This window comes from Brassica napus, chromosome C5 (genome assembly GCF_020379485.1).
Source record: "Brassica napus cultivar Da-Ae chromosome C5, Da-Ae, whole genome shotgun sequence".
NCBI classification, from domain to species: domain Eukaryota; kingdom Viridiplantae; phylum Streptophyta; class Magnoliopsida; order Brassicales; family Brassicaceae; genus Brassica; species Brassica napus.
In genome coordinates this window covers 3,043,066-3,070,777 of record NC_063448.1, presented here as the reverse complement: position 1 = coordinate 3,070,777, position 27,712 = coordinate 3,043,066, and the positions used below count along the sequence as shown (strand labels likewise).

The 27,712-nt window shown below is 38.0% G+C and overlaps 7 protein-coding genes across 9 annotated transcripts; 5 read left to right on the top strand and 2 right to left on the bottom strand.

Moving 5' to 3' along the window:
• The first annotated feature begins 367 nt into the window (after nucleotides 1–367).
• On the top strand, nucleotides 368–2,667 carry LOC106412380 (E3 ubiquitin-protein ligase WAV3). The gene is made up of 2 exons (XM_013853302.3): nucleotides 368–616; nucleotides 698–2,667. Exons 1-2 carry the CDS (start codon nucleotides 479–481, stop codon nucleotides 2,495–2,497), a joined length of 1,938 nt encoding a protein of 645 aa, XP_013708756.1. The 5' UTR covers nucleotides 368–478; the 3' UTR covers nucleotides 2,498–2,667.
• Nucleotides 2,668–3,087: 420 nt separating this feature from the next.
• LOC106411625 lies at nucleotides 3,088–6,362 on the top strand. Its single transcript, XM_013852418.3, has 15 exons — nucleotides 3,088–3,320; nucleotides 3,700–3,745; nucleotides 3,844–3,955; nucleotides 4,050–4,130; nucleotides 4,231–4,335; nucleotides 4,399–4,482; nucleotides 4,586–4,701; nucleotides 4,795–4,896; nucleotides 4,969–5,082; nucleotides 5,172–5,228; nucleotides 5,320–5,386; nucleotides 5,604–5,657; nucleotides 5,754–5,828; nucleotides 5,918–5,953; nucleotides 6,044–6,362. Exons 2-15 carry the CDS (start codon nucleotides 3,726–3,728, stop codon nucleotides 6,137–6,139), a joined length of 1,119 nt encoding a protein of 372 aa, XP_013707872.1. The 5' UTR covers nucleotides 3,088–3,320; nucleotides 3,700–3,725; the 3' UTR covers nucleotides 6,140–6,362.
• A 2,588-nt stretch (nucleotides 6,363–8,950) lies between these two features.
• LOC106411735 (protein-tyrosine sulfotransferase) lies at nucleotides 8,951–12,718 on the top strand. Its single transcript, XM_022703769.2, has 13 exons — nucleotides 8,951–9,195; nucleotides 9,471–9,541; nucleotides 9,634–9,808; nucleotides 9,899–9,970; nucleotides 10,071–10,356; nucleotides 10,833–10,973; nucleotides 11,061–11,165; nucleotides 11,246–11,390; nucleotides 11,733–11,779; nucleotides 11,871–11,921; nucleotides 11,993–12,112; nucleotides 12,201–12,335; nucleotides 12,437–12,718. Exons 2-13 carry the CDS (start codon nucleotides 9,484–9,486, stop codon nucleotides 12,593–12,595), a joined length of 1,494 nt encoding a protein of 497 aa, XP_022559490.1. The 5' UTR covers nucleotides 8,951–9,195; nucleotides 9,471–9,483; the 3' UTR covers nucleotides 12,596–12,718.
• A 1,436-nt stretch (nucleotides 12,719–14,154) lies between these two features.
• Nucleotides 14,155–16,257, top strand: LOC106415440 (GATA transcription factor 11). 2 transcript variants are annotated; one of them, XM_013856151.3, is made up of 3 exons: nucleotides 14,155–14,390; nucleotides 14,728–14,976; nucleotides 15,369–16,257. In XM_013856151.3, the coding sequence occupies exons 2-3, from the start codon at nucleotides 14,734–14,736 to the stop codon at nucleotides 15,984–15,986; spliced, it is 861 nt and encodes a 286-aa protein (XP_013711605.1). In that variant the 5' UTR covers nucleotides 14,155–14,390; nucleotides 14,728–14,733; the 3' UTR covers nucleotides 15,987–16,257. The 2 variants fall into 2 exon arrangements, with proteins under 2 accessions (XP_013711605.1, XP_013711604.1); XM_013856150.3 differs by having other exon boundaries at nucleotides 15,363–16,257.
• LOC106415439 (serine/threonine-protein phosphatase 6 regulatory subunit 3-like) lies at nucleotides 16,197–21,650 on the bottom strand. The gene is made up of 19 exons (XM_013856149.3): nucleotides 21,358–21,650; nucleotides 21,097–21,200; nucleotides 20,910–20,999; nucleotides 20,755–20,830; nucleotides 20,582–20,656; nucleotides 20,439–20,492; nucleotides 19,997–20,056; nucleotides 19,797–19,913; nucleotides 19,544–19,638; nucleotides 19,237–19,445; nucleotides 18,762–18,859; nucleotides 18,558–18,661; nucleotides 18,306–18,468; nucleotides 18,021–18,143; nucleotides 17,776–17,858; nucleotides 17,497–17,629; nucleotides 17,375–17,404; nucleotides 17,195–17,265; nucleotides 16,197–17,065 (listed from the first exon to the last, which is right to left on the bottom strand). Exons 1-19 carry the CDS (start codon nucleotides 21,394–21,396, stop codon nucleotides 16,381–16,383), a joined length of 2,409 nt encoding a protein of 802 aa, XP_013711603.2. The 5' UTR covers nucleotides 21,397–21,650; the 3' UTR covers nucleotides 16,197–16,380.
• A 504-nt stretch (nucleotides 21,651–22,154) lies between these two features.
• Nucleotides 22,155–23,004, bottom strand: BNAC05G05660D. The gene has a single exon (XM_013855023.3). The coding sequence runs from the start codon at nucleotides 22,794–22,796 to the stop codon at nucleotides 22,374–22,376; it is 423 nt and encodes a 140-aa protein (XP_013710477.1). The 5' UTR covers nucleotides 22,797–23,004; the 3' UTR covers nucleotides 22,155–22,373.
• Nucleotides 23,005–23,381: 377 nt separating this feature from the next.
• Nucleotides 23,382–27,711, top strand: LOC106413697 (chromatin accessibility complex protein 1). Of its 2 annotated transcripts, none has more exons than XM_013854441.3 (4): nucleotides 23,382–23,787; nucleotides 24,114–24,198; nucleotides 24,472–24,513; nucleotides 24,610–27,711. In XM_013854441.3, the coding sequence occupies exons 1-4, from the start codon at nucleotides 23,422–23,424 to the stop codon at nucleotides 24,693–24,695; spliced, it is 579 nt and encodes a 192-aa protein (XP_013709895.2). In that variant the 5' UTR covers nucleotides 23,382–23,421; the 3' UTR covers nucleotides 24,696–27,711. The 2 variants fall into 2 exon arrangements, with proteins under 2 accessions (XP_013709895.2, XP_013709897.2); XM_013854443.3 differs by having other exon boundaries at nucleotides 23,387–23,757; nucleotides 24,610–25,008.
• Nucleotide 27,712: the final 1 nt, after the last annotated feature.

Below are 27,712 nucleotides of genomic sequence, written 5' to 3'. Positions count from 1 at the left end.
TATTTTTAACATTGACAATACTACAATTTAGTTTTAAAAGGTAATTCACACTAAGAATTTTTTTTTTTTTTTGCCTGTGATAGTTGAATACTAAACTTATTAGTTGTAAATACTTGAAATATTAGGTAGATTTCTTCCCATTTAATTAATTTGACTGGTAGGCAATCCTTAAACTAAAGTTAATAAATTCACACTCAGAAAATTATTTTATTTCTATCATAGTTGAAGAATAAACATGTTAATTGTAATATTAGAAATACTTAGTTTGACCAATTGGAAAAAAGGTAAGTACTTAAAAAAAAAAAAAAAGTTGGCAACTTTTTTAAATGGAAAATTAGCTTATTTATTCTCGCAAACCGCCTCTTATTCTTCTACTTATCCTCCAAGTCTTCTTCTCATCAAACTCTTTCCGTCTTCTCTCCTTCCAAAAACTCCCTTTTGATTTTGTGTTCCCGAGTCTCTCTACCGTGAAAAAAAAATGGAGAACCCGAACGAAACTCTCAATCTTCCCAAAATCCAAGACCCTTCTTCCACCGATGATGCCTCACGATCATCCGTTGACTCGACCCGACCCGATCCGTCAGCTCCTCCCCCTCTGCCTTCCTCTTCCTCCAAGGTTCGCTCTCTCTCACCATCTGTCTAATTTCTTTTAGGGTTTTTGGTTTAAAATTAGTTTTTTTTTTTCGAAATTTTGCAGAATGAATGCGCGATTTGCTTGGATGAGATTGTGAAGGGAGATGGAAAGGCGTTATTCACTGCAGAGTGTTGTCACACTTTTCATTTCGATTGTATCACCACCAACGTGAAACACGGAAACAAGATCTGCCCTCTCTGCAGAACTCAGTGGAAACAAGTCCCTTCGTTTCTTGATAACAGTCGTCCCCCTTCCCGTTTCCACATCCCTCTCCCTGTCCCGCCCCTATCCTCCCCTCCTCAAATAAGTTTTGAAGACGACGAGCTTTTACCCCAGGCCCAGGCCCAGGCCCAGGCCCAGGCCCATGGTGATCAGCGTGGGCCTCCTCCTCTCGAGGTTAAACTTGTCCCACAAGTCTCTGCTGTGGCGAAACAGGCTACTACTCTTGGTGATTTTGCTGTTCTTGTTCATCTCAAGGCGGGCGTTGTGAGCGATGAGGTGCCTTCTCGTGCTCCTCTGGATCTCGTCGCGGTTCTCGACGTGAGTAGTAGCATGGATGGGGCCAAGATGGAGCTTTTGAAAAACGCCGTGGGGTTTGTGATTCAGAATCTTGGCGAGACGGACAGGCTCTCTGTGGTTGTATTCTCCTCCGATGCTCGTAGGCTGTTCCCTCTTAAGGTGATGTCTGTGGCGGGGAAACGAGAGGCCATCCAGGCTGTTAACTCCTTGGTTGCTGACGGCTGCACTAACATCGCAGAGGGGCTCAAGGTTGGCGCTAGGGTGATTGAGGACCGGCGCTGTAGAAGCCCTGTTCCAGTGATGATGCTTTTGTCCGATGGGCAGGACAACTACACTTTCTCTCAGTTTGGGTTCGGTGTCCGCCGTCAGAGAACGAATTACGAGTCTTTGCTCCCGAGTTCCACTAGCCAGGTTCCGATACATGCCTTCGGGTTCGGTTCTGACCACGACGCTGAGCTGATGCACGCGATTTCGCGAGTCTCTAGTGGCACGTTCTCGTTTATCGAGACGGAGACTGTGATACGTGACGCGTTCGCGCAGTGCATTGGAGGGCTTCTCAGCGTTGTGGTTCTCGAGCAAGTTGTTGAGATCGAATGCGTTCACCAGGAGGGAGTGAAGATATCTTCTATAAAAGCAGGAAGCTACAGAAACAGCATCTCGTCTGATGGAAGAAGCGGTACGATCAGTGTCGGAGACATGTACGCAGAGGAAGAAAGGGACTTCCTCGTGGTTCTTGAGATTCCGAGCTGCGAATCTGAATCCATGTCGCTGCTCAAGGTGCGATGCGTCTACAAAGATCCCGTTACGAGAGAGACAGTCCGTGTGGAGTCAGGGGAACTGATCATTCAAAGGCCAGACGAGCTAACGGGAGAAGAAGTGGTGTCCATAGAGGTTGATAGGCAACGAAACAGGTTCCTTGTTTCACAAGCCATCTCGGAGGCTAAGGTTTTAGCCGATGGAGGCGACGTGAGGGCGGCGGCTGAACTTCTCAGGAAGAGTGAGAGAGACTTGGCAGAGACACTGTCTGCTCGGGCGGGCGATGGGCTTTGCGAGTCTTTAACCTTTGAGCTGAGAGCGTTGCAAGAGAAGATGAGGAGCATGAGTATGTACCAAACGTCAGGTCGAGCGTACGCATTGTCAAGCATGAGCTCTCATTCGGCTCAGAGAGCAACGGCTCGTTACTCGCCAACGTCCCCAGGATACTCGCCAGGACCAGCAGGATACAGCATGCCGTTGCCACAGGCTTATCAGACGTCAGCAATGGCTCGTATGGTGACTCGGTCTCAGCAACTTGGGATCCAAAGCCCAACGCCGGCTTCTCCTGCTCCTGGAGACCAAACCTGAATTTGACAGAAAAAGACTTGATATAATAATGGAAGGGTTGCTTGCTTTGTTTTGTTTTGATTTGGTGTTTTGATTACTTTTCTTAATGTGATTTGATTGGTTCAGTCACCATGCCTTTGTTTTGTGTTTTTCTTCAGCAGCAAAATAATAATACTACTCCATCTTTATCACTTTAAATGATTTTTAAAGTTTTTGAAAGATTAAAAATATACAAATTTCTATATAATTTATCTTGGTTATATAAAAATATCATTAAATGAAATTAATTCAACCAATAAAAAAAGTTAGTATTTTGCAATTGGTCACAACGTTTAAATGATATTAAATTCTATCTAGAATAATGAGAATAGAAACACATTTTTTTCTTCTAAAACACCATTTAAAGTGATACAGGAGGAGTTTGACCCAAAAAAAAAAAAGTGTTACAGAAGGAGTATTGTCTTTGGTTAATCGGTTTAAGATTTGTTGTTGCTTTTAACTACTAAACCAAGAAAGACATTTAATTTTTACTTTTCAAAAAAAAAATCAAGAAAGGAAGCCACGTGTACATAGTTTAGGTAAAGCTTTTACTTTAAAGAAAAAGAAGAACTGTAAACAATGCGTTGGGGGGTCTTCTTTGCAATAAAAAAAGAAAAGAAAAAAATGGTTTAATGAACTTCAGAAGAAAACAACAACACGAAGAATCGGCTCGGATTCACCTGAGTTCTCTTCCACAGTGCTTCACACTAACTGTATCTCTCTCTCTCTCTCTCACCACGTTGCTCTCTACTCGCGAGATCAGAGAGAGCGGAACCCTAATCTTCTAATTTTGTCCAAAAACTCCGTAAGCATCATCATCATCATCGCATCTTCCCTTCAGTTTTTTTTGTCGCGAATATTACTTCGGAATTTCGTGAATCGTTTTTGTGTTAATGGTTGTTTAGATTTTGATCCAGATCATTTTTGATTTTGTAAGTTAAATTCGAATCTGTGCGGCGAATCTTCCACCGACATGTTTTGCCAATTGATACTTGTAGTTTGTGTGACTGTGACTGTGACTGGTGTGTGTTATTGAATTATGAGCAATTTAGTAGTGTATTATGTGATGATATTTTATTGATTATAATTTAAACGTTTGTGCTGTATCTCTCTCTCACTCACTTAGGTCTCAAATTAAATAAAGTTGAATTGGTTTAAGTTTTCAGTTTTTTTTTTCTTTGCAGTTCGATTTGGAGATTTTGCAATTCCGATGGGGACCTTGCACCGGAGGTACACTTCACTTCATTCTTGTTACAAAACGGCTTCTCAGTTTGCTTTCGATTTTTGGAGAAAATTACTTAATTATTATTTTTTTTTCTTTTTGGCAGCGGTGCTCCGAGAAGAACAAATGAAAATGCAAAGCTTGTCATCACTACAATAGTGGCAATGGTCTTTGGCTTTTTCATTGGTATCACTCTACCATCTGTTTCCTTTACTAAGGTATTATAATATGCTTTAGATACATACATAGGTGTTGTGTTATCTATCTTTTTATTTTTGTCATTGGTTGATATGTATTTTTGTTACTCTGCAGATTAACTTACCCTCAGGATTTATATCATCTCTTGATGGCGGCAGATCCCCTGAAGATTTTGGTTCTAGACACTTTCCTAAGGTTATATAATTATCTCAATGCTATGTTTCAACATGCTTGGAGATTGAATATATACTTTATTACAGATTCCTGAGGCAGTGTTCTTCTTTTATGTTTCCAGATATATGTTCCAACCAATCCGCATGGTGCTGAGCTACTCCCTCCTGGTATTGTTGTGGCAGAATCAGATTTCTACTTGCGCAGATTGTGGGGTGAACCTAGTGAAGTAAGAGTTCTACGATCTTCTATTCATATATTCAACTGGAGACTTATATAACAATCTATGCAGGATTTGAAGAAGAAACCAAAGTATCTTGTAACGTTTACTGTTGGGTTTGAGCAGAGGAACAATATCAATGCAGCTGTTAAGAAGGTTCTGCGATTGCTCTATTCTTCCCCCTCCCATCTCTCATGTTCTTAGCATTATTCGAGTTTTATTAACGCTGTGGTTTGTGGTTTCATCATCATTGCTTCAGTTTTCCGAAGATTTCCAAATTTTGCTGTTTCACTATGATGGCCGGACGACTGAGTGGGACCAGTTTGAGTGGTCAAAAAACGCAATCCATATCAGCGCAAAAAAGCAAACCAAATGGTAAGAAAATCTGATGGATGTCAGCAGATATTCTCCCTTCTTCAAGCTGTGTTGATATAAACCTCTGGTTGTTTCTGTTGATCTGTTTTTCAGGTGGTATGCAAAGAGATTTTTGCATCCTGATGTTGTCTCAGCTTACGAGTATATATTTATATGGGATGAAGATCTTGGAGTCGAGCATTTCAATGCAGAAAGGTGAATTATATTTCTGGAATGGTTGCTGCAGATTCAGTGACATTCTTTACAATCTGTATTTTTATTTTTCAGGTACATTGAGTTAGTTAAGAAGCATGGTTTGGAGATTTCTCAGCCAGGATTAGAGCCAAACAACGGACTTACATGGGAAATGACAAAGAGGAGAGGTGACCGAGATGTCCACAAGTAGGAGCTCTCTCTCTCTCTCTTTCACTCCCTCGTTTACTTTTTCTTTGAATTCAGATCTGTCCCTAAGTTTCTCGAGTGATTAACAGAGAAACTCAAGAAAAACCAGGATGGTGCAGTGATCCGCATTTGCCTCCATGTGCTGCGTGAGACTCTTTATGATCTTTCTCTCTCTCTTGCCTAGCTCACTGAAGACTGCTTAATCATTTCCGGTAATGGCTTTTACTCCACCTGTAGGTTTGTTGAGATTATGGCACCGGTGTTTTCTAGAGAAGCATGGCGATGTGTCTGGCATATGATTCAGGTTTTTAATTATCTAAAAGATCTATGATCAGCAGTTCGACCTTATTATCTATAGTCAGTAGAGCAGACAATCATACATCATATTCACATGAGTAGCAAATGTGGCATGGATGAATCTACTTTGGTTTCTCATTAAGTAATCAAAAGGAGTATAGTCTAAGTCTTTCAGACCATCATCAGTTTGTGCTTTAAAAAAATATTTTTTGTTTCCATTGCAGAATGATCTTGTCCATGGATGGGGTCTTGATTTTGCTCTCAGACGATGCGTTGAGGTTAGTCATTCCCCTCTGCTTCCTGGGTAAATCCTTTGGTAGCTTCGTTTATGTCATCAACAGTTTACATCTGTATGCATTATCTTCCATTTGCAGCCTGCTCATGAGAAGATTGGTGTAGTAGATTCACAATGGATTATCCATCAAGTGATTCCTTCCCTTGGAAGCCAGGTGATTATACTTTTTGTTACTGAGAAATAAAGAGACTTAACTTTTGTATCTCTAAATCTTCTCTCGACTCATATATGATATTTTGACAGGGTGAGTCAGAGAAGGGGAAAACACCATGGCAAGGGGTAATAAGCACATATTATTATACTTTTAATATTACCACTTCTCTATCATCTGGAAAACCTCAGTGTATGTATGTGCTTCCTCGGTTTCAGGTGAGGGAAAGATGCAGAAACGAATGGACATTGTTCCAGAACCGCGTGGCAGAAGCAGATAAAGAGTACATGGAACAACAAAAGGTAAAAGAATAAGTGGGGGGCGTCGTCAAATCTTCTTCTTACTCTTGTCTCTCTGTAAATGAAGCTTTCGTTTCCACGATCAAGTGAGTGTGAGGATAGAGATGTCAGTAGTCAGTTACCTCCTTTAGTTTTAAAGAAGCTATCATCAGATATATATCTACGTTTCTAGCTTTTCTCAACTTATCTTACAACTCCAGTGGTGATATTTGCTGATTAGATACAATCCATTACTAAAGATAACTCCAATGTTAGAAATCAATCAAAACTAAAAAGCAATGTCAGAAGAGCTTTCTTTGGAATCCTGCATCTATGTTTCTCGATGGCCTCTTCTTGGGAGCTCCAGGCCAATGCGCAGAGAGTGGTGTGTCGGAACCATCACCACACTCCTCTATTTGAAGACAGAGCAATACTGAAGAGGTTTTGAGACAAAGACTCGATGATTTCATCATCGGAACAAGTTAGTAAGAGAATCAATCCTCATCTGGTCATTGTAGTGGTAACAGTGGAGATAATGCAATGAATCCACTCACCACTGTCTCCACTCTGGAGAGGAGATATAGGTTCCACATATGCTGTTGCTCAATGGAGATTACTAAAAATTCACATCGATCTTTATTGTCCATATTGTTATAATATCTAGACATAAACAGTAAAAGCACAGTCATACATATATAACAACCAGACAAAACCCACTGCAAATGTTCTTTTCACTAACTAGCCCCGTAGTTTCCATCACAATCTTTTATGTAACTGCAGTTGAAATCTTTTTACCATATGCATATGTAGGCCTGGGTATAAAATCCGGAACTCGAAATCCGAACCGAACCTGAACCGAAAAACTCGACCCGTTATTCGATCCGAAACGTAAAAATACCTGAACGGGTCTTGTAGGGTGATACAAAAAATATCCGAACCCGAAGTGTTATTAGCCGACGAACGGGTAACCCAAAAATCCGAAATTAATAGTCAATATAAATATTTTGAAATATATATAAGTATTCCAATTATTAAATTCAATATTTTTGGTAATATTATATATAATAATAAATATTAAAATTCTAATAAATGTTTTAACTACACAATTAGTTATAAATAAATATTTTATAATTTGCTCATTGAAATAAAAAGTCTACTCTCTATAAGGCAATACATATTGTTTACAAATGATGTTTGTTTTCATGCTTGATTTAACATTCTATTGTTATTTTATCAATTTTATATGTGATAGATTAATTTTTATTTAATTTAGATGTTTCTCTTTATGTTTTACTTCAAAAAATTTGTTTTTTACTTTGGTTATATCCGAACCGAACCGATATAACCTGAATTCGTACGATATATGATTATTTTATGGGTTTTATGATGCAATACAATTTTGAACCTAACCCGAAGTGTTATTATCCGAACCCGGTCCGTACTAATAAAATTTTAGTATAGGACCTAGAAGCGTAAACCCGAAAATCCGAAAACCCGAAAAATCCGATCCGAATGTCAACGGGTACCTGAACGTCCAGGCCTATGCATCAGGCTGTTGGTCCAAAACTTGTTAAATTGTCAGTAAATAACAAAGTTCATCACGAGATCGCTACTAGTCTTTGTAATAAGATCTACTAACATGTATAAATCAAAAGACTATTATTTCAATAAGATGAAAAAACTCACGAGTTTCGTTACCAGCTACGACGTCCGAGTAAAACTAAGCTGTTTAAAACTGAGTTACGGAAAAAATTAATCGCGTACAATATTAAATGCTAATAAAGTACTATCAATTTATTTTGGGACATATCAAGTCCAATGGCAATAATTACAACTATATAAATAAATCAAGCTTAATAGCTACTCCGTACGCTTTTTAATATAAATTGTTTAAAAAAAAAATTTATGTTCCAAATTATATAAAGTTTTCGGTTTTTTATGTAAAATTTATTAACACTTAATATTATATGATCAATAATAATATATCTTCTATTTTATTATAGATTGATTTGTGGTTAGATAAATAATTAATGATGTTTTTGTTTAGAAAATATAAAAAAAAAAAAATTCTTAATCTATGTGAACAATTTTAAAACGAATTATATTAAAAACGGAAAGAAGTAATAATATACTAGTAAATAATTTTGATATTTATAGAAAACATGTGGAGGTAATCTTTCTCTTTCCAGAAAAATATATTTCTATATTATGAATTAGATGTATGTATTGATATTTAATTCGTATATCTATTAGACGAAACAAAATTTTATAAGAAAACAAATGTCATACATTCTTGACTTCTTGTAGTGATGGTTCCGACACACCGTTGCCTTAAGGTGAGACACATGAACCCACACCATTTTATGGTCTTCTTCACCACCTTGGGGTCTGAAATAATGTTGGACTGGTGATTTTCTTGTTGGTACAAGACTTGCACAGCCCCCCCTAAAACACAATTATCAAGTTCATTATCTCTCTCTTACGTGTGATTCTAGCATATAGAGAAATACACAGAAACGTCTAGCATTTCTTCTTCTTTAACCCGTTACTTCAGATTCAAACGCATTGAAAGATTGTTCAAAGTCAATATCTCAATGAATTTTTGGAATATTATAACTGAAGATTTTTGGCACATTCTTAAATTTAGATATTTATTTATTCAATAAATTTAAATGTTATTATTCCGCAATTCTTTTAGTTAAAAAAATGACATCTACGCAAGCAGAGGTGGTCAACTTAATTGATTCGTAACCAATTGATCTTTTATAATAACGCCCACGTCCAAATAATGTATAAGAGAGATTAAGAGGATAATTAATTAAAAAAAAAAACAAATGATTTTTTCACACTAGTGCTCTTCTCCTCACCTCAGTGCGTGTTTCCGTAAAGCTTATAATTTTTTTTTTATAACTTTTCTGGGTGGCGAGAAACCAAGAGAAAATCTCGTGACCCTGTTCTCTCTCTCTCGGGAGCGCACACAAATCTCTCCTTTCTTCCTCCCACCCTTGTTTCGAGCTCCCCGTAGGGCCTAGTGGTGATAGTGATCGAGGGGAAGGGAGGGAGCAGCACGAGATCTCGATTCCCCAATACACGTAGGCCTCTCTCTTGTTCCCTTTCTTATTCAATTCCTTCGTTTCTCTCTTGTCTCCCTTCCCCTTTTGCCGAACATTTCAGTTTTGTTTCGTGTTTTATTACACGACAACTCTGCATCCCACCGTTTTCAGTTTCTGGGTTTTGTCTGTTTCGTAAATTTGAATATCTCTTTCTCTGTCACTTCTTTAATCTTTTTTAATAAAGCTTTGATTTTTATCTATATGTTTTGATTCATTTCGTATAAAGCTTTGATTTTTATATTAATCATGAGTAGGGGGGGAGCCACAATGCATATGAATCCTATCTTGAAGCTGGCTCTCGTGTGGTTTATACTTCTCGCCTCAGGTTTGTATAGAGAGAGACTTGTTTGATTCTCCTACTTTGTTTCCTCATGTTTATTTCTAACTTGCATGTTATATATATATATATATCATCAGTTCTCGTCTCCTTTGCGGAGCTTGAGTTTGGTCACTGTGAGAGAGTTGTGAAAGAGTGGGCGGATACTTCTTCATCTCGTGAAGAACATCCTCCTAACATAGACAAACGCTCGCTTCAGGATCTACTCTTCTTTCTCCACGTCCCTCGAACTGGTGGCAGGACTTATTTCCACTGGTGATGATCTCTCTCTCTTACCAAAAGTGTGTGTTTTTTTTTAGTTAATTCAAAAAGATTTGTATTTAATTGACACTTTGTTTTTGGTAGTTTCTTGAGGAAGTTGTATGATAACGCTGAGGAGTGTCCTCGCTCTTACGACAAGCTCCATTTCGATCCAAGGTATCATCTTACGATTAGATATAACTTAGCAGAGACATGAGATAGTTCGAAACCTTTTCCTCCTTTTTGGCTCATCAGTTACTGACTGACATTTTTGTAGGAAGCAAAAGTGCAAGTTGTTGGCCACGCATGATGATTATAGTTTAATGTCTAAGCTTCCGAGGGAGAGAACCTCGGTGATGACAATAGTCCGGGACCCTGTCGCTCGTGTGTTGAGCACTTATGAGTTTTCAGTAGAGGTGGCCGCTAGGTTCTTGGTGCATCCCAATTTAACTTCTGCGACAAGGATGTCTGGTCGCATCCGCAAGAATAATGTGATAAGCACGCTTGACATATGGCCATGGAAGTACCTTGTTCCATGGATGAGACAAGACCTTTTTGCTCGGGTATGTCCAAACCAATCCCATTCCATCTTGTTTTTGTTGCATATAAATTATAATAGGCCTGCTGATTCGGTTAGTTCGGGTTATTCAGCTAGTTCGGTTCAACATAAATCTTACCGAACTAACCTAAAATAAATTTATGTTCGGTATTCGGTTAGTTCGATTTTTTGGAAATCCTACCAAAGTTTTTGATTTTGGTTTGATTTTGTTAAAATTCCGGATAAATTCGGTTAATTTGGTTCATGTTTTTGGTAGTTTTTTTTTAAAGAACCGATTACCGAACCGAAAATTGAAGTTTTTTAAGAAAAATCTACCGAATCAAACCGAACTTCTCACCAAACTAACCAAATTTCGGTTTGGTTCGGTTCAAAATCCCAGGCCTAGTTTCATACATAGACGGGGTTTAAGCTCGTATATGATAAGAACAACACACAAAACTATCCACTGAAGCTTGTTACTCATGCTTGGCCTTTTATTAGAGAGATGCACGAAAACTTAAGGGAGTAGTTATCATTGAGGACGACAACCCGTATGACATGGAGGAGATGCTTATGCCACTGCACAAATATCTTGATACCCCTACTGCTCATGACATAATCCACAATGGAGCAACCTTGCAGGTACTTTTTTCATGTTTCTTTGTTTTTTGATTTTTTTCAAGTAACTGATTTAGAGAATCTCCAGAGCATTTTCATATCATTTCACAGATTGCAGGATTGACAAACAATTCCCGTTTATCAGAAGCCCACGAGGTTCGGCATTGTGTGCAGAAGTACAGAAACCTCGGTGAGCCTGTTCTCCAAGTTGCCAAGGTAGAGCCACTACACTTGTTCTTCTTCATCATAATGAACTTTTAAACTCAGCAGATGCTATAAGCCTTTCGATCTTGCAGAGAAGGTTGGACAGCATGTTGTATGTTGGACTGACAGAAGAGCACAGGGAATCTGCATCACTTTTTGCCAGTGTAGTGGGCTCTCAAGTGCTTTCTCAATTGGTTACATCAAATGCAACTGCAAAAACCAAAACTACTAAATCAGGTTGGTGTCATCTTTTCATCTTTCAATTTTTGTTATAAGACTGCTCTTATGTCTGAGGAGAACCTATACGCATTGGTTAGTCTTCAGTACAATTTCTCACCAATTATATTAATATTTAATTGGTGTGTCTCTCAAAAAAGCGTGCTAAAGTCTCTCATTTGAGGGACTTTCACATGAGTCTCTCTCAATTTTTCTGAGAAATTTTCTAATTAAATATTAATATAATTGGTGAGAGATTCGCCAATCCAGATGGCCTTAGAGTCAGGATAATGATAATGAGAGTTACTGTGGATACAAACTTATACTTGTAATAATATCAACCTTATTTTCTTGATGCTCCAGAAGCAAGTGTTACAATTTCAGAATCTGGATCAGATAAGAGTGTTCAGGTGAACTCATGTTCCTCAACGTAATAAAGTTTTTTTTTACTCGGCTGTAAAACTGTGCATTTTATTGCTGAGAATGTCTGATAACTTGCAGAATGGTACATCTGAAGTTGCATCTAATAAGATAGAAGCTAAGAGTGGAAATGTAAGTAACCTTCCTTTTAGCATTTACCATCAACGTATGAAGTGGTGTGTGATTAAATGTCTGTTGTATAGATGACGGTAAAAACATTAATGGAAGTCTATGAGGGATGCATTACTCTTCTAAGAAAGTCACAAGGAACCAGACGGGTCAACTCCTTGAAGAGAATATCACCAGCAAATTTTACCAGAGGGGTAAAAAAAAAAAATATTATGTGCATGATATTTAAACCAGTAAAGTAAATGAGATTAATCTAAATCTTTTTGATAATGCATTTTACAGACGCGCACAAGAGTTCCTAACGAGGTCATTCAGCAGATCAAATCGCTTAACAATCTAGATGTGGAGCTTTACAAGTATGCTAAAGAAATCTTTGTCAAAGAACATGAACTAGTATCGAAGAAGATGGTTTCAACTGTAAGTCCCTCTTTGTTTGATCCAAAAGATTCACATCTTGCAATGGAACTGGCTGGCTCAGAGTTTCTCATTCACAATGTTTGTTGTTGTTGAATGTGCAGTCTAAGAGAAGCATTGCTGATCTGCAGAACGTATTTGGAGAAATGGAGGGTGAGAAACTGTGGAAGTTTGTATCAGTGGCGTTGATGCTTTTACTGCTCTTCCTCTTGTATCTATTTGTAAACGCTAGAAGGAGAATAACCTCTAAGGTTAAGATTTGATTATTCTCACTTTTTTCTTTTGGGCCAAATTCAGCAATTAGGAGAAGTTTCTGGGTCTAATTGTAATATTCTATTTGTTTTCTTTTCGTGGAAAAGAGAAAGTTTTGGGTGTTGCCTTGAAAATGAAGAATCTGAAGCAAAGCCCATATCTTCTTTCTTTTAGAAAGGCTAAATAATATAACAAAAGTCAAAACTATGTGCTTCTTTTTATACACCTTTTAAAAAAAAAACTTCAAGGAATATTTGAATTTGATCCAGGCTAAGAGTTGGGATGATCGCCTATAATGAGAGTATATATAAGGCTATTTATAATCTAAATTCTTAATTTATGTTAAAACCTCTATTATATGATTTTCATGATAAAAAATGATCCTTTCAGAATTTATTAGACTTGGAATTATAAACAAGCAACAAGTTTCATATGAAGTTCATTAGATTTTTCATTTTAGAATGTACTAACTAGTTCGAATTTGAATGTAATTTTTTTTACGCAATTTGAATGTACTATTTTTATTGCCATCATAGAAATATATACTAAAGATGGAAAAAATGAATACGGTTTGTATAAACAAATGCAGAAAATATACACACCCACATGAAATTTGGTTTTCTCCACGATGCAGAGTGACGCAACATGCGGAAACTTAAGATTCAAAAGATATCGATGTTAAAACAAATATCATGATACTTATTCTAATTGTTTTTTTGGACGTCAATGTCAAGACCATATGATGAATTGGAATGATATGATTTTAAAAGAATAATTGATAGGAAGAACACATCATGTGGAAGATGGGAAGTAAAGAGTTAGGCAAGGGACCCACTTTCCCAAGAGGAAACGCCATAATAATTGTTAAAATTTTCGGTTCTCGTCTCGTAATCGTCGGTGATCTCTCCATTTCACTTTGACAATATCTTCCATATACTAAAGTTTTAGTAATATGTAATTATTGAAACCTCCTCTGACTTGTTATCGGTTTGCTTAACTTCATTTAACCAGCAACCACACAAAAAAATAAATAATAGATCTGATCTACGAACGAACCATCATCATATCCTTGTTCAAGGTTTTTGCATGTGCTCCTCTATGACATTTTGTATTTCCTTCTAAACTATTATTCTATACAATCATTTTCTTCTGTATTTATATCTTCATTTGACTATTACCTTCTTCTTTTGTTTGTCAAAGCATATTTATTTTACCCACTTATAAAGAAAAAATATTTTACCAGTTATATTCCTCATTAATCCAGATCAAACTTTGACTGCCATTTTTTCATATACGATTCATTCAAATGTCCATATAACATGAATCAAAAGATATTTATGTACTGCAGAAGAGGTTACATTTGTACCATAACGTGTTGAACTGAATTTATTCAGTTAAGTATGCGTCGGTTAATGTATTTATTAATTAGGTAAGGAAAAAAAAACAGTATTCAGTGAGTGAGTTACTCCAAAGGTGCAAGTAAAGACGCGTATTTTTTTTGACTCCCAGAAAAAAACCAAAAAAATCAATTACGGATTTTCTTTAAAGTTAAGAAATGTCGAGATGAAAAGCAGTTTCCATATTTTTACGTTTTTTTCTTTATCATATTTTTTTGATCTTTTTTTTTCTTAAAAAAAAGAACTCCCATATCAACCTTCCTCTCCATCTCTCACTGTTTCTCATCTTTAAGCTTTTATTTTATTTTTATCTCTCCCAAAATTGTGAGCCTGCAAATCCCTTCTAATTTTGGTAAAACTCGATACGCAATCGTACGTCTCTCTGTGTAGTCCATACTATACTAAAAAGGTTTGAACGTCTTTCTCTCTTCGGTTTCTTCACGTGAAAACATTTCTCTTAATTTGTGTTTATGTTTCATGTTGTTCCATTTTTTTCTGTGTGTTCAAACGTTTTGGAAAATGTAATTTGTTCGGTCCGTGTTACTTTGTTTGGTGTGGGAAAATGCGACCGACACTTCTCTCTCTATCTCTGTAGTTTTTAAAAACTCAGTGATGAAGAAATACTAATAATAATATACTTCTAAGCTACATTTAAATGTCGCCATGGTGCATTTAATTGCTGGTTAAGGCTCATATCATATCAAAATTACATACACCTGTTTACATTTCTCTGTGTGATTTTTTAGGTAGTTATGAACTGGTTACCAGAGGGGGAGTTCAAAGGTCTCTCGGACAATTTCTTTGATGATTTCATCAACCATATCGATTTTCCGCTAGAAGACATCGACACCACCAATGGTGAGGGAGGAGATTGGGACGCCAAATTTAAAGAACTCGAGCCTCCTCCCATGGATATGTTCACCACTTTTCCCTCTGAGTTCAACTCTTGTGGCGTTGCCAGCAAGGCCGGGATAAAGAAGAACGTATCTGTTTTGGTGAGTTCTTCGTTGTTCCCAATAAAGCACTCGCTTTGTTTACGCTACTTGCGGCATAATCTTACAAGGAATGTGCATATCACGTGATAGATTAGGTGGTTGTGCGTTTCATTCAAGCTGATATTATGTAACGTATTTACTTTTTTCGATGTTTCACCGCCTTAGAGAAGTGAATGTGAAGTAAAATATTAGCACCAAAAGAAAAAAGAAAAGAGTGTGAAGTAAAATAATGCTTTATTAATTCAGTTATGCATATTACTTAGATATATATATATATATTTACACTCACACTTTCAAATCTCGCCTCTGCAGTTTAATATGCAAGTCTTTGTGATAATATTATTAATATATAATGATAATGGTCTAATATTCTTTCATGGGTGGAGAAACAGTCTGATGCTTCTGCAGCCTTGTCTGGCATAAACGACACTCTACACCAATCTTCGTCACATCATGATGTCAAAGTCTCTAAGCTGTTTCAGTCTTCAAGCCCAGTGTCAGTTCTTGAGAGCAGCGACGGTTCTTTCTCGCCACCAAACTCCACTTCTCTGAGATTGACTTTCCCTGTGAAAGGCTTGAGAAGCAAGCGCAAACGCCCCACTACACTGAGACGTAGACACCTCTACCCGTTTGAGCCGGAGAAGTTAACCCCGGGGGAATCCGAGTCCGAGACTTACTATTCTTATGAGAAACATGCCAAGAAGAAACGAAAGATTTTCACCACCAACCACACAGTGTCATCCAGTTCAGAGGCAATAGACTCTGATGGGGTAGTCAGGAGATGCACTCACTGTGAGACAACCAAGACTCCTCAGTGGAGGGAAGGACCCAATGGGCCAAAAACCCTCTGCAACGCTTGTGGGGTCAGGTTCAGATCTGGCCGTCTAGTTCCAGAGTACAGACCAGCTTCAAGCCCGACCTTCGTCCCATCTGTGCATTCAAACTCACACAGGAAGATCATAGAGATGAGGAGTAGGGAAGGTGATCAGTTTGGCAAGAGAGCAGTGTAGTTTTGAGTTTGGTCTCTGAAAGTTGATGATCCGCAGAAATGGGAACTCGCTGCAGGAAGAGATGATATACAAAGTAGGGTGTTAGTGACTGCTTTAAATATATTAATGAAGAGAGTTTAGAAGTATATTATTACAGTGTTGTTTTATTATGTATCTTTTATCTTATACTGGTCTGTTCCATTTGGCAAGCAGTACGTTTGCAGATAAATATTTGGCTTGACAACATCAGAAACCTTATAATAAAATAAAAGAGTAGAAACAGTTTTTTTTTTTTCTGTTTTCACCGAGGAAAGAAAAGACTCTCTTAAACCAAATTTCAACTAAAAAACAAAAGTTTTCTTACACAAACACTCTCATACAAAATCATTAATGTACAAGATTAACTGATTTGTTTTCACTCCAAAACTCCGACTTCTTGATCAACTTTCCAGTAATTGTTATCGTTGAACTCCTTCACTCCCCTACTTTCCTCCTCAGCCTTTTGGTTCTCAACCGTCTCCATCTTCCTCTTCATCGCTCCAGCTTCTCCTACTGTCCCTTCTTTCATCGCTTGCTCCATCGCTTTCTCTGTCCCTTCTGCTTCCACTCCCACAAACTCCACATCCTTCTCGAACAGCGATTTTTCTGTTGGTGACGACGACCCGTTTGGAATCACAGGTTCGGTTTTTGCCTCCGGCATTGGTATGTCGAGGTTCATCATGTTTTTGCTGTCATCATCAAGGAATGGGTTCAGACCAGTGCCACTCACTTGCCTATCGGATGATGGCTCGCTCCATCCAACCCATTCGGGTGGCTGTTCTGCTAAAGCTTCTTCGGTTTTCTCCAACGTGTTGAAGTCGAAGAACCCCATTGGATTCTCCATTTGGAAGTTGGTTTCAGCTGCGCTATCCTTTGGATTCCTGGTTAGATCATCGTCTTCTTCTCCAACAACCACCTCGTCGTCGTCGCTGCTGCTAGTGTTGGCATTGAAGGCTCTGTTCAGTTCCTCGTCCTGTAATGTATTGGAACCTGCTGCGTCGGAGGGCGTGCTGCCGAACCTGTTGTCTTGGAATGTGAACCAATCTGAATTTGTAAACAAGCTGCGGTAGAGGAATGAGAAAGATTCAAATCATTAATTCTATCAGCAAAATGTAAAAAAACTGGGGTTAAAGCAAAGGATGCGAGGACACTAGAATCGGTAGAGAAAATAAGAAGAAGAATAAACTCACCTTCCTTGGTCATCTCCGAGTCTTAAGGATGAAATTACTACTTCAGCAGATTCATAGTCGAAGTACACATCCTGTGTAGTATAAACAAATACCAATTTTCAAAAGAATGTTATTGAGATACATCCCTGTATGTATCATGGTGTAAAAAAAAGGTGGGAAGAGGAAGTGTGTAGGACTTACATCATCGTCTCTGTCGAGAGCATTGTGATCCTGACCAGAGAAGATACGAAGAAGATAAATTTAGTACCAGTTAAATCGTACGTAAATGAGGGGAAAATGGGCACTAGGATGAGAATATATACCTCTTCATTGTCATCGTTTCCATACATTTTATAAGTAAATGCTTGGCTCAAATTATTGGCCACAGCCGCAACATCGTAATCCTTGTCTTCCTCATCGCTATCTCTTGTCCTATCTTGTATTGTGGTTGGGCGCCTACATTTAACAGTGGTGTAGGAATATTTATAACCAGGAGTGAATATAAAATTTAAACCGGACAAGCTCATGAATATTCATATGTAGCAGTGACTGATCATGTTGATGGTTATTATATGATTAGTGAGCAAAAGTAATGGACGTACCCGCATCCCCATCTGTAGACATTCTCAACAGTGTTGCGCTCCTGCAGAACGCTACCTTGCCACTCATTCCATTCGCTGTTTTCCTAAAGATTTGAGAGTGAACAAAGGCCAGTCAGCAAGCATGAAAAGTGCGCTGAGTGCGAGGACACCTCATTGCAAGACTCGACTAATGGTTTTATATTCCATGTGGAGTGAAAAAAAAGAGGCAGAAGAAAAACTACACAGCAAGAGATTGTACTACCAACCTGAAGGTATGCCTTTAGCTGGTCATTGCTGTTACTCAACTGACCAATTTTATTTGATATTCTTGTGATGTGTCCAATATATCCGACTCGAGGGGGTTTCTTCCCAGTTGCTGTTACAGTAGGCTACCTCACACAAAAGACAAAGGAAATGGCAAAGAGTACAGGTTAGGTAAATGAACTTTGGAGCAGTGAATCAATGGCTCTAACTTGGAGCTTCCTTAACATGACACTATGTCATATACCAATGATCAGTTTAAACTTTGTGAACATAGCAAATAGAAATACCTGGCTATCACCTGAGAGATCAGAGTCCCTGTCTGAAGCGAGGAATTTTCCAATCATATTGCATTCTCGAAGAATATGGTTAACCATCAAATCGCTCTTGTTTTCCAGACAAGAAAGTATTATAGTCTCCACTTGATGATGCAGAGCGTTATTGAACGGGTACCTTCATATGTTGACCGTGTTTGATTATTTAAAATAATAGTAGAAAACGCAACACTGAGATCAAGAGTTTGAAGGTTAGTGAATGCCTACTCAAAAAATAGATCAATGGTTCTTTTGATTATTCCTGAAGTAGCTAACTCCTTCTGTGCAGCTTCACTTCCAGTTCTCAACAAAACTGCAATAAACTCCACAATCTGAAAGAAAAACAATAGGGACACTGAGTTTAATTAAGTATATACTTTATATATTAAAAAGCAGAGTTGCTGTCGTAGAACTACAACTTTTGAATCAGACCTTTAGACGATGCTTTCCAAGAGGAGGCCTCAGTTCACCATATGTTGTAGGCAATACTGTGCTGTCAGATGCTACATTGAGAAGCATAAGCAAGTCGCCTGCAGAAAAAAGACATTGATCATTAAGGCCATTGAATACGTAAACCCTGATTTGGAATACTTGTATGAGACAGTAGCCTACATATACAAGAAGTGCTACGAAAGTATTTCAAAACTTTATGGAATTGATGTGAAACCAGTTTCCTTTTAATCAATATAAACCAAAATTGAACTGACACCATAGGGACCAGCGAAAATCAAACATGACATGTAAATAGAGGTTAAATCCTCACAAATTGGAGGAAATATCACAAAAGAAAAAGAGTACTATTCTCCATTTGCAAAACTAGATGATGTGCATCCAATCCCAAAAGGGGCAAAAATAATAATCTTGATAGTCATGTGAAGATATTACATCATATGATGATCCAACTTACTTAGTTTAGGCAGCATGGCACCAATAGTCTCCTGAGACACTGGGACCGGACACTCGAACATCTGTTGACCTCTATATGAATTGAACATAGATGATGACGGAGCTGATTTTCTCGGATCCAACAGAGAGGTGCATACTGAAAGCGAATGAACTAGACCCGATTTAGAGTGTGAGTCTTCAAAAGCATGACCAAATATCCTAGCAACGAAGCTGCAGAAAGAGGGAAAAAGTTGTACTGCCACGTGAAATACTTCTGTCTCAATATACTGAAGCAATATGAATCAATAATGCAATACGAGATTACAAACCCAGGGCTAGAGAGTTGTGTAGCTAAAGCTGATAGTGCATTCCGAGAAATTGCACATAATGTTTCTGCTGCATTTGCCTGAACCTCCGGAGGACTCTGATTCAAGTTGGAAAGATTGCAATAAACTAAAAATATTAGATCAGAATGAAGTTGATAAAACAAACTAGGAAAACCGGATCAGATATCCTAGATTTATCAAACAGAAAGTCACGAGACTCTTGTCTCTTAATGAATATAGAAACATCACCACTTACAGATGGGTCGAGTTTGTCCACGATCATTTCAAGTAAATTGTTATCTGCCAGCCATTGCATCACATCAAGAAAGTTGGGATAGACTTGATCATCCGCCCCAACCAAGCGAACCAAAACCTAGACAGTATCACATAAATATTATTGCAAAAATGATCTCTGAAGCCACACCAAGTTGCACTGCGTCTAAACAAACCAATTACCTCCATGATGGATGTTATTCCAATCAAATCAACCAACTGGCAGAGAACACTTTGATGCCCCTGTGATAATCAGAAGTAACATTAAGAACTGTAGCCAGTGTAGTTACCTCAACACAAAACAAAACATAAACAATTCAACTAATATTTGCTGTAACGACAAAATAATTGCAAATTTGCGAAGAGTCATGACAATCATATCTTCTTGCAATGCACTGAGTCGACAGAGATCTATACGCAAAGACTATAATGGAATATTTTATTAAAGTCATCTCATCTAAATTTTAAACCACCTATAGTTCAATCATATTTGACCCAGGCTTGATGGAAATGTGTCTACTTTTACTGTTACAGCTACACTAAAAATCTAGTCGTAAAACTCATGCCAAAAGAGGGAAAAGAAAATAAGATAAAACCATCCATTTAACAAAAAGTGATTACTTACTTTCACATAACTCATAAGCGCAGCAGTCTTTCTGACCATAAGGCAAATGACAACCTACAGCAAACAGAGACAAGTAAGGTGCACATAAGAACCATACCGGAAGTTGGCTAACACGTAAGCTTGCGTATTGTGAGAGGGAGCACCTTGCTGAAATAGCCTGCCAGCAATGCACTATGAGAACGACTTGGTTCCAGAAAGGAGAAAAGCAAGTCCATCAGCTGCGAGAGAGAATTAAGCAAGTCCATAAAATATATCAAAGATGCACAAAACAATTGAAAAGTATGAAGTGCCATTTGCAGACAAAAAAAAAAAGTACCTCTTCGTCCTCCACCAAAGTTTTAAGAATAACATCAATTTCACATGTAAATACTTCACACGAGATGAAAGGAAACCTAAGAGAAGAAGAAGCTATTTATAAGCTCGAGAGGAAACCTAAGACAAAGAAGGTAACATTCCAATGAAGCATATTACTTGAAAGCACGTTTACTATCATCAGCATCATTTGGAGGTTCTTCAACGATGTACCGCAACAACTGCTCCACTTGAGCTTTATCCCTTAGACTGCAAAACATCAATAATACACAATAAATAGAAGCTTTCCCCAAGAAAATATGACTCTATGAAACAGCAAATTATTAATGATTAAAAGCAAACTTACAAGTTAATGAGGCGGCTATTCAAAGCCTTGCATTCTTGGATAATCTCTTCCTCATCAAGAAGCTCTTCCAAGGTGAAACTCTCTTTGTCTAGTACCGTCTCCACCTAGGTGGTTCGTAACATCAGCAAACAAACAAGAACGCAGCGAAATAATTCAGAAAACTAAAATTAAGCGAATCTAATTTTCAATATATCGATTTCTCCAGAAAAAAAAAAAAAGAGATATAAAAATCAATTTCAAGGGGAAATCAGTTAAACTCACCGGAGAAGATGCAGAGAGAGAAGTGAGCTTCCAGAACATGGCTGCTGCGAGGGAGGGGAGAGAAGCTTCGCCGTAGTAGCTGAAGAAAGGATGAGAAGAGCTTGGCTAGATCCGCGCCTTAGAACCCTAGGAGTGAGTCTTAAGGTAATCGCGCTTATTCGCAGCGATTTCGTCTGGGAGGAGCTGAAAAACCCTAACCGATCCGATCAATCAAGAGAGAGAGAGAGAGAGAGAGAGTCGAGAGGGCGACGGATTAGAGATCCAAGTTTTTTGAAAAAAAATTGCATAAAACAAGGGGAAAAGTGAAAAAATGGGGTAACTTATTAGGCGTATTATTAATTGTTTCTGTAATCTTATAAAAGAACTTGAGTGTGTGTTAATTAATAATTAATGGTTTAATTGTTATTTCACAAATTCGTGAGTAATTAAGGATTTGTTATTTGTTGACAAAAAACCAAAAAGGACTTGTTATTTTTCTCCGTGGATGATTGTGGTGGTGGTAGTCACGGTGGTGATGAATAGTCTCGTTATGGATCATGTCATCTTTATAATGTAAACTTTGTTATAAAAAAAAAGTATTTATAATGTGTAATGTATGTTTCACCTCACTTTATAAAGCTTTGGGTCACGCCTATGACGAAGGATTAGCAGCATGGTTTGCTAGAAGATAGATAGTTTTCTTATAAGTACCAATGCAACATACATTGTGAAACGTACAATTTTTGTTTGTTTGAATAGATTTAACATTTTATTGAAAAAGAAAATGAATAAGTATAACCAAAGCACAGGTGACTTGTGATAAACATCACATTTATTTATTGAAATAAAGTCAAGCTCGTTTGCGGAATATACAGCGGGTTGAACGAACAAGCAAGGCAAATTGCACACTAACAACAAACTAACAACATAACAATCAAATTCGAGCCTTTCATCAAAAGAAAAAGAAGAAAAGCTGTGGAACATGGTTGAATTATACATGGATGATATAGGAAGAACAGGGAGTAATAAAACAAGGCTCAGCAATGCCATCTCTTGGAAGGGCTTTTAGTAGGAGAAGAAGATCCAACAACTTTATCAACCAACTTCCTCAACCCCTTCTTCTTCTTCGTTTTCTTCGACTTACCATCTCTCTTACTCTCTTCTTCAACCTCTTCTTCAAACTTCAAACACAGCTTAAGAACTTGCTCCTCCACATTGTTTAGTCTCTCCAACAGAGTTCCTTTTCTCTCGGTCTCCTCTATCACTTGCTCCATCGGACGGCACTGAACCTTCCCTACGCTCCTCGGCGAAGAAAGATCAAGCGACGATGGTTGAGTCCCACTAGATGGAGTCGAAGGGCTGGAGCTTCTCGGTGAGCTTCCTTTCATCTCTTCTAGCTTCCTCACCATGACATCAATACGGTCCAGTCTTGAAAGGATGGGTTCTTCCACCATAGCCATTGATTGATGATAGATTGATAGCAATGATACAGCACCTCTTCTCGTTATTGTCCGCTTCACAGCTTTGGTTGTTGTCAGAGTTGTTAAAGACAAGCCAGGAATTGGAGATTGAAGACATTAACTACGCCACGTTTAATACTATTACAGAGAGAGTTTAGCTAGGGTGTTACGCGTGTCGTCGGTCACACGTGGTGGTTCTACTTTTCCGACACCGCTCCTGTCTCATACGTCCAACATTACTCCCATGCTTCCTTATCTAATTTAATCCTCCAAAAATATCCTATATGGACTATGTAGGAAACTAGATAATGTTTTTTAGTTTTTGTTGCATTGTTTGATATATAAAAAGCACAGGCATGCTAGCTTCTTGAAGCTTTTATTTTAATAATTTTCAAATTTTAAGAGATTCAAATTATAAAAACCAGAATTTCTGTAATTTATTTCATAGTAATGAATAATATCTACGTATCCGTCGTTATTATGGGCCTAGTCAAAGAGTCAAACCTCAAATCGCCGTATCCGTTATTAAGGACCCATTGGGCCTACGAGACTGAAATATATAAAAGCCCATGTAAGAATCCATGGATAATGCCATTGGCTTTGTTCTGGCAAACAGTTCTGAACAATGGTGTCGTCGAAGAAGCGGAAGAGCGATGGCGTCAATAAAGGCGACGGTCTCAACGCACGCAGCTCCGGCTCCAAATCGAAGAAGAATTCGTCTAATAAGGCGAACTTAAAGGACGCTGCGAAGAAGGATGCGGAGGTTCACGAGATCTCGGAATCGTCGAGCAGCGAAGGGAGGCGAGATGAGCCGAAGGAAAGCAATGGCGGCGTCGTGGTTTCGGAAGACGCTAAGATGATTAGGTTCCCGATGAATCGGATTCGGAGGATCATGAGAAGCGATAACTCAGCTCCTCAGATCATCATGCAGGACGCTGTGTTTCTTGTCAATAAAGCCACCGTACAGTACCAAACATTAGTATATTGGCATGTATAGCTTGAGCTGCGTCGACTATCTCAATTGCTTTAGTTTAATGAATTTGAGAGTATCATTTGCTTATTGTCAGTGTGAATTAGACACTGAAGTCTCCCTAATTGCCATGGTAGTGATAATTGCTGCATAAGGGCTTTGCTTAGATGGACACTGAAGCTAAAGGATTCATCCATGTGTGGTTTTTAGACTTATAGATATCACAAACACATAAGAAAGTCATAATTTAATTCTGAGTAACATTATTTAAAGCTCATATGTTGAAAAGTTGTGTGAAGGAATTATTTGAAATCTGAGTTTCATTTCATGGTGTTTGTAATATGAAGGAATTGTTCATTGAGAGGTTTTCTGAGGAAGCTTATGGAAGTTCTGTTAAGGACAAGAAGAAGTTCATCCACTACAAGCATCTATGTAAGCTCCAATCTCATTCCTATCTGCATGTTTGCCGCAATCTGAACTATTGCCTGATGATACCCTCAATCACTTAATTCCATGTATGACGACATGTCTGAAAAGTTCTTGCTTATGCACCGATGATTTTGAGTGTCTCCATTTCGGTGTATCGTACAATAGCCAGTCAAGTCTTAGAAACATTATACTTGATCTGTGAATCTGTTCTTTATCATATACTATTATTACAATAGATGATGAATTGAAATCTTTTTTTCTTCTTCTCATTGGCAGCATCTGTAGTGAGTAACGAGGAGAGATATGAGTTCCTTGCGGGTACTTAGTATATACCCTATGAAATATTCGTTTCTCCTGAGTTCCTCACCGTTACTGTAATTTTAATGTAACTTGTTAAATCATATGAACTCACAGATTGTGTTCCTGAGAAACTAAAAGCAGAGGTGGCCTTGGAGGAATGGGAAAGAAGCATGACAGACCGTTGGAAGGAACCTACCTGAACCTTTGGGAATTTGAGTCATGTCCTGGTCAATCGGTTCCATCTCCAATCTTCTCACTCCTTTATAATCCTTAATGAGATTGCACATAGTTCATTTCTAGAATGTATTACCACCTTTTTTCTTTATTTTTACGAATTCGAGTTTATAAGAGTTTTCGGAACTATAAGGTTTTACTTTCGTAGTATAATAATGAAATTTATGATCGGGCAATAAGACATACTATCGCCCGGGTCATGTGTAACATATTGTAAACGCAAGCATTGACAAGAGCTTACACTACTGTCCTGGTTGTTATAGCAGTCATTGTCCAAAATCAGTTTACTAGGTGGAAGAGGAGGTTGAAACGAAGAAAACAATTTTGTTGATGCGCTTTACACCATCGATTCAGAATCTGACAATGATCAAGAGGATCAGAAGAAGATCTCCAATGAGATGACAGAAGAATAGTGTGATAACAATGAGTGTGAGAAAGAAACAAGGAATGTTTTTAACAACTTTGGTCTAGACGATGAGGCAATATGTGCTGCTGCATCACATCTACATTTATCATCACCGGTAAATAAACCTGATGAGATGATGATTCATCGAGATCCACGGGAGGCTTTAGATATAAGCAATGATACGTACTACTATAGTTATTCCAATGGCTTCTCAAACCCTGTTGTATGATACCAATGGTGTCCAAGAACATCAAGAATCAATAGATGAGAGAGTTCTTGTGACAACAGAGAAGGGACTAAGTTATGGACTAAGTGGAAATCTTTTGGGACTGAAGCCATCGAAACCATACAAGAAAATGATGAAGACATCGATGCTGAAACCTTGCAAGAGCCCATGAGAGAAGCTAACAAGGCTGCTTTTGACTGGTTTATTTCATCTCCTCAACTTGATCACATGAAAATATCTTTCAGTCCCTCGGAAACCTTGCCGGGTTCTGATCTGAAGATGAAATCTTCCTTTCAGTTGGTACCAGAGACTACTGCTGGTGCTGATTCAGACAAGGACAGTTTGTGATGTGTTCAGGGGACTGACTGATCACAAAGAGTATTCATCAATGCTTCACAAAGCGTGATAATGATGGAGACGTTTCCAAAGACAACCGTTGACGTTTTTGCGCTGGTGCTTGAATCTGGAGGCAGTAAGTCTCATGACTCTGTACTTTCTAAACCTCTGAACACTACTCAAAATGCTATCTGTGTTCTTTTACCAGAATACGATAACCTTGGGAGATTGCTTACTACTGCCTTACTGGTTCTCTGGGTTTTTGTAGGATCGTATTTTTGGCATATTATGATGTTATAGATTGATCTCTTCTACAAAGGTCAAATCCTCCATCTCTATCTCCCTCCTCATCTCCAAATGGTCCAAAAAGCTTTGCTAATCGGTGCCAAACGATTAAAACATACTCTTTGAAATCCTTAACTAATGTGAAACGAAGAAGACAAACCGATTGAGCTGCAAGTAACCTTTGATTATTCTCAAGTATTCTAGTTGCTCTTGATCCCGAAGAAATTATGGTGGACGGTTGGGGGATTTCTGGGAGTCCAACAAACCGCTGATGCTAGCGCAGGGATTAGAGATAACAGAACTCGATGAAGAACTTCCCGGCCACAAACTGAGCAACTCTGGTAACAACAACATGTTGATCTTCTGGGACGTGCTTGCTCCTCCTAATAAGTTAGAGATTTGGTGTGCAGAGGTCTCTTTGGAGAGACACAAGGAGACATGTGAGATTAGAGGAAACATTTTGTGGTCCCAACCTATCATGACACTGGATCCTCCTCCACATCGCCTTCACTGTCACATTTTGTTTGCTCTACCTCTCAACCTCTGAGCAAAAACTCTCATCTTTTTCTCTCTATTTGTTATTAAGTCTCAAAAATAATCTATTTTTCTTAACATTTTGTGTATGTGATGAAAAAAATTTATCTGGACATTTTTCTTTTCCTTGTTAACCATCCCATGTTTGCTCACTTTTTTCACAAAGTTAATGGCAATTAATGTTGTAAGTTGTATTTCACAAACTCTTTGCTATGCCTTTAAATCACATTGCCATCTACTTCGTAATACAGATCTTATAATTTAATCTTAAATTATCGTTCTGTATAATTGTTTGTTTCAGATAATTTTTGAAGAAGCTTCAGCATATTGCCTCAATGGCTAACCAGAGTGACAGGTAAAGAAGATATACATTGTGGTTTTGACATTGTTGAGATATGTGTTTTGTATATGACTCAGAACCTGAATTGTGATATGGTTTTCAGGAAGGCTTTGACTTCTTTAAGCTTACCACTTCCTCTAAAACTGCATCAACTATGGAAACTGAATCCGAATCAGACTTGCAAGATTATCGTTCTTGCGCTTTTGATTCAAGAAGTGGTGGAGAGAAACTGAAAGGGGCATTTACACCTTCAAGGTTTACACAAGGTCCTCGGACCATTGCTTCAGTTCTGTCTGAAAGTGAAAATGATGATAACTCATTCTTAAGATCTAACAGCTCCTCTTGCGTTAGTTGAGATAGTGGAGACTGATGCTCTGAAACTTGAAACAGGTGAAGCTCCTGAAGTGATGGAGACTAAAGCTGAACTGAAAAAACATATACAACGACAAATTCAGTTCCGATAATGTTTCAAATGAAGTCATGCGCATGTGTGATAATGTTTCATTACAGATATAGTTCAAAATAAAGTAAAACTCGAGAGGTTCGTTGGAATTTGTGAAGGAAATTTAAGAAACTAAAGTTACAGAATGTAAGATCAAGATTAAATCGATAGATGTGATTTAAGACTAACGACAAGGAAATAAAACACGAAACATAAGTAAATAACCGCAGGAATGTCATCATTTTCATAACAAAATATTCAAAACAGTTCATAATCCAAAAGCAAAAAGAAAACAGAAAGCTTGAGAGAAGCTCCGCCACCTCCGATCAAGAACCCAATTACGAGAAGAAAGTTCTGACGGAGACGAGACGAAGCTGTTACACAAACAAGCAACAGAAAACCAAACTAACAATA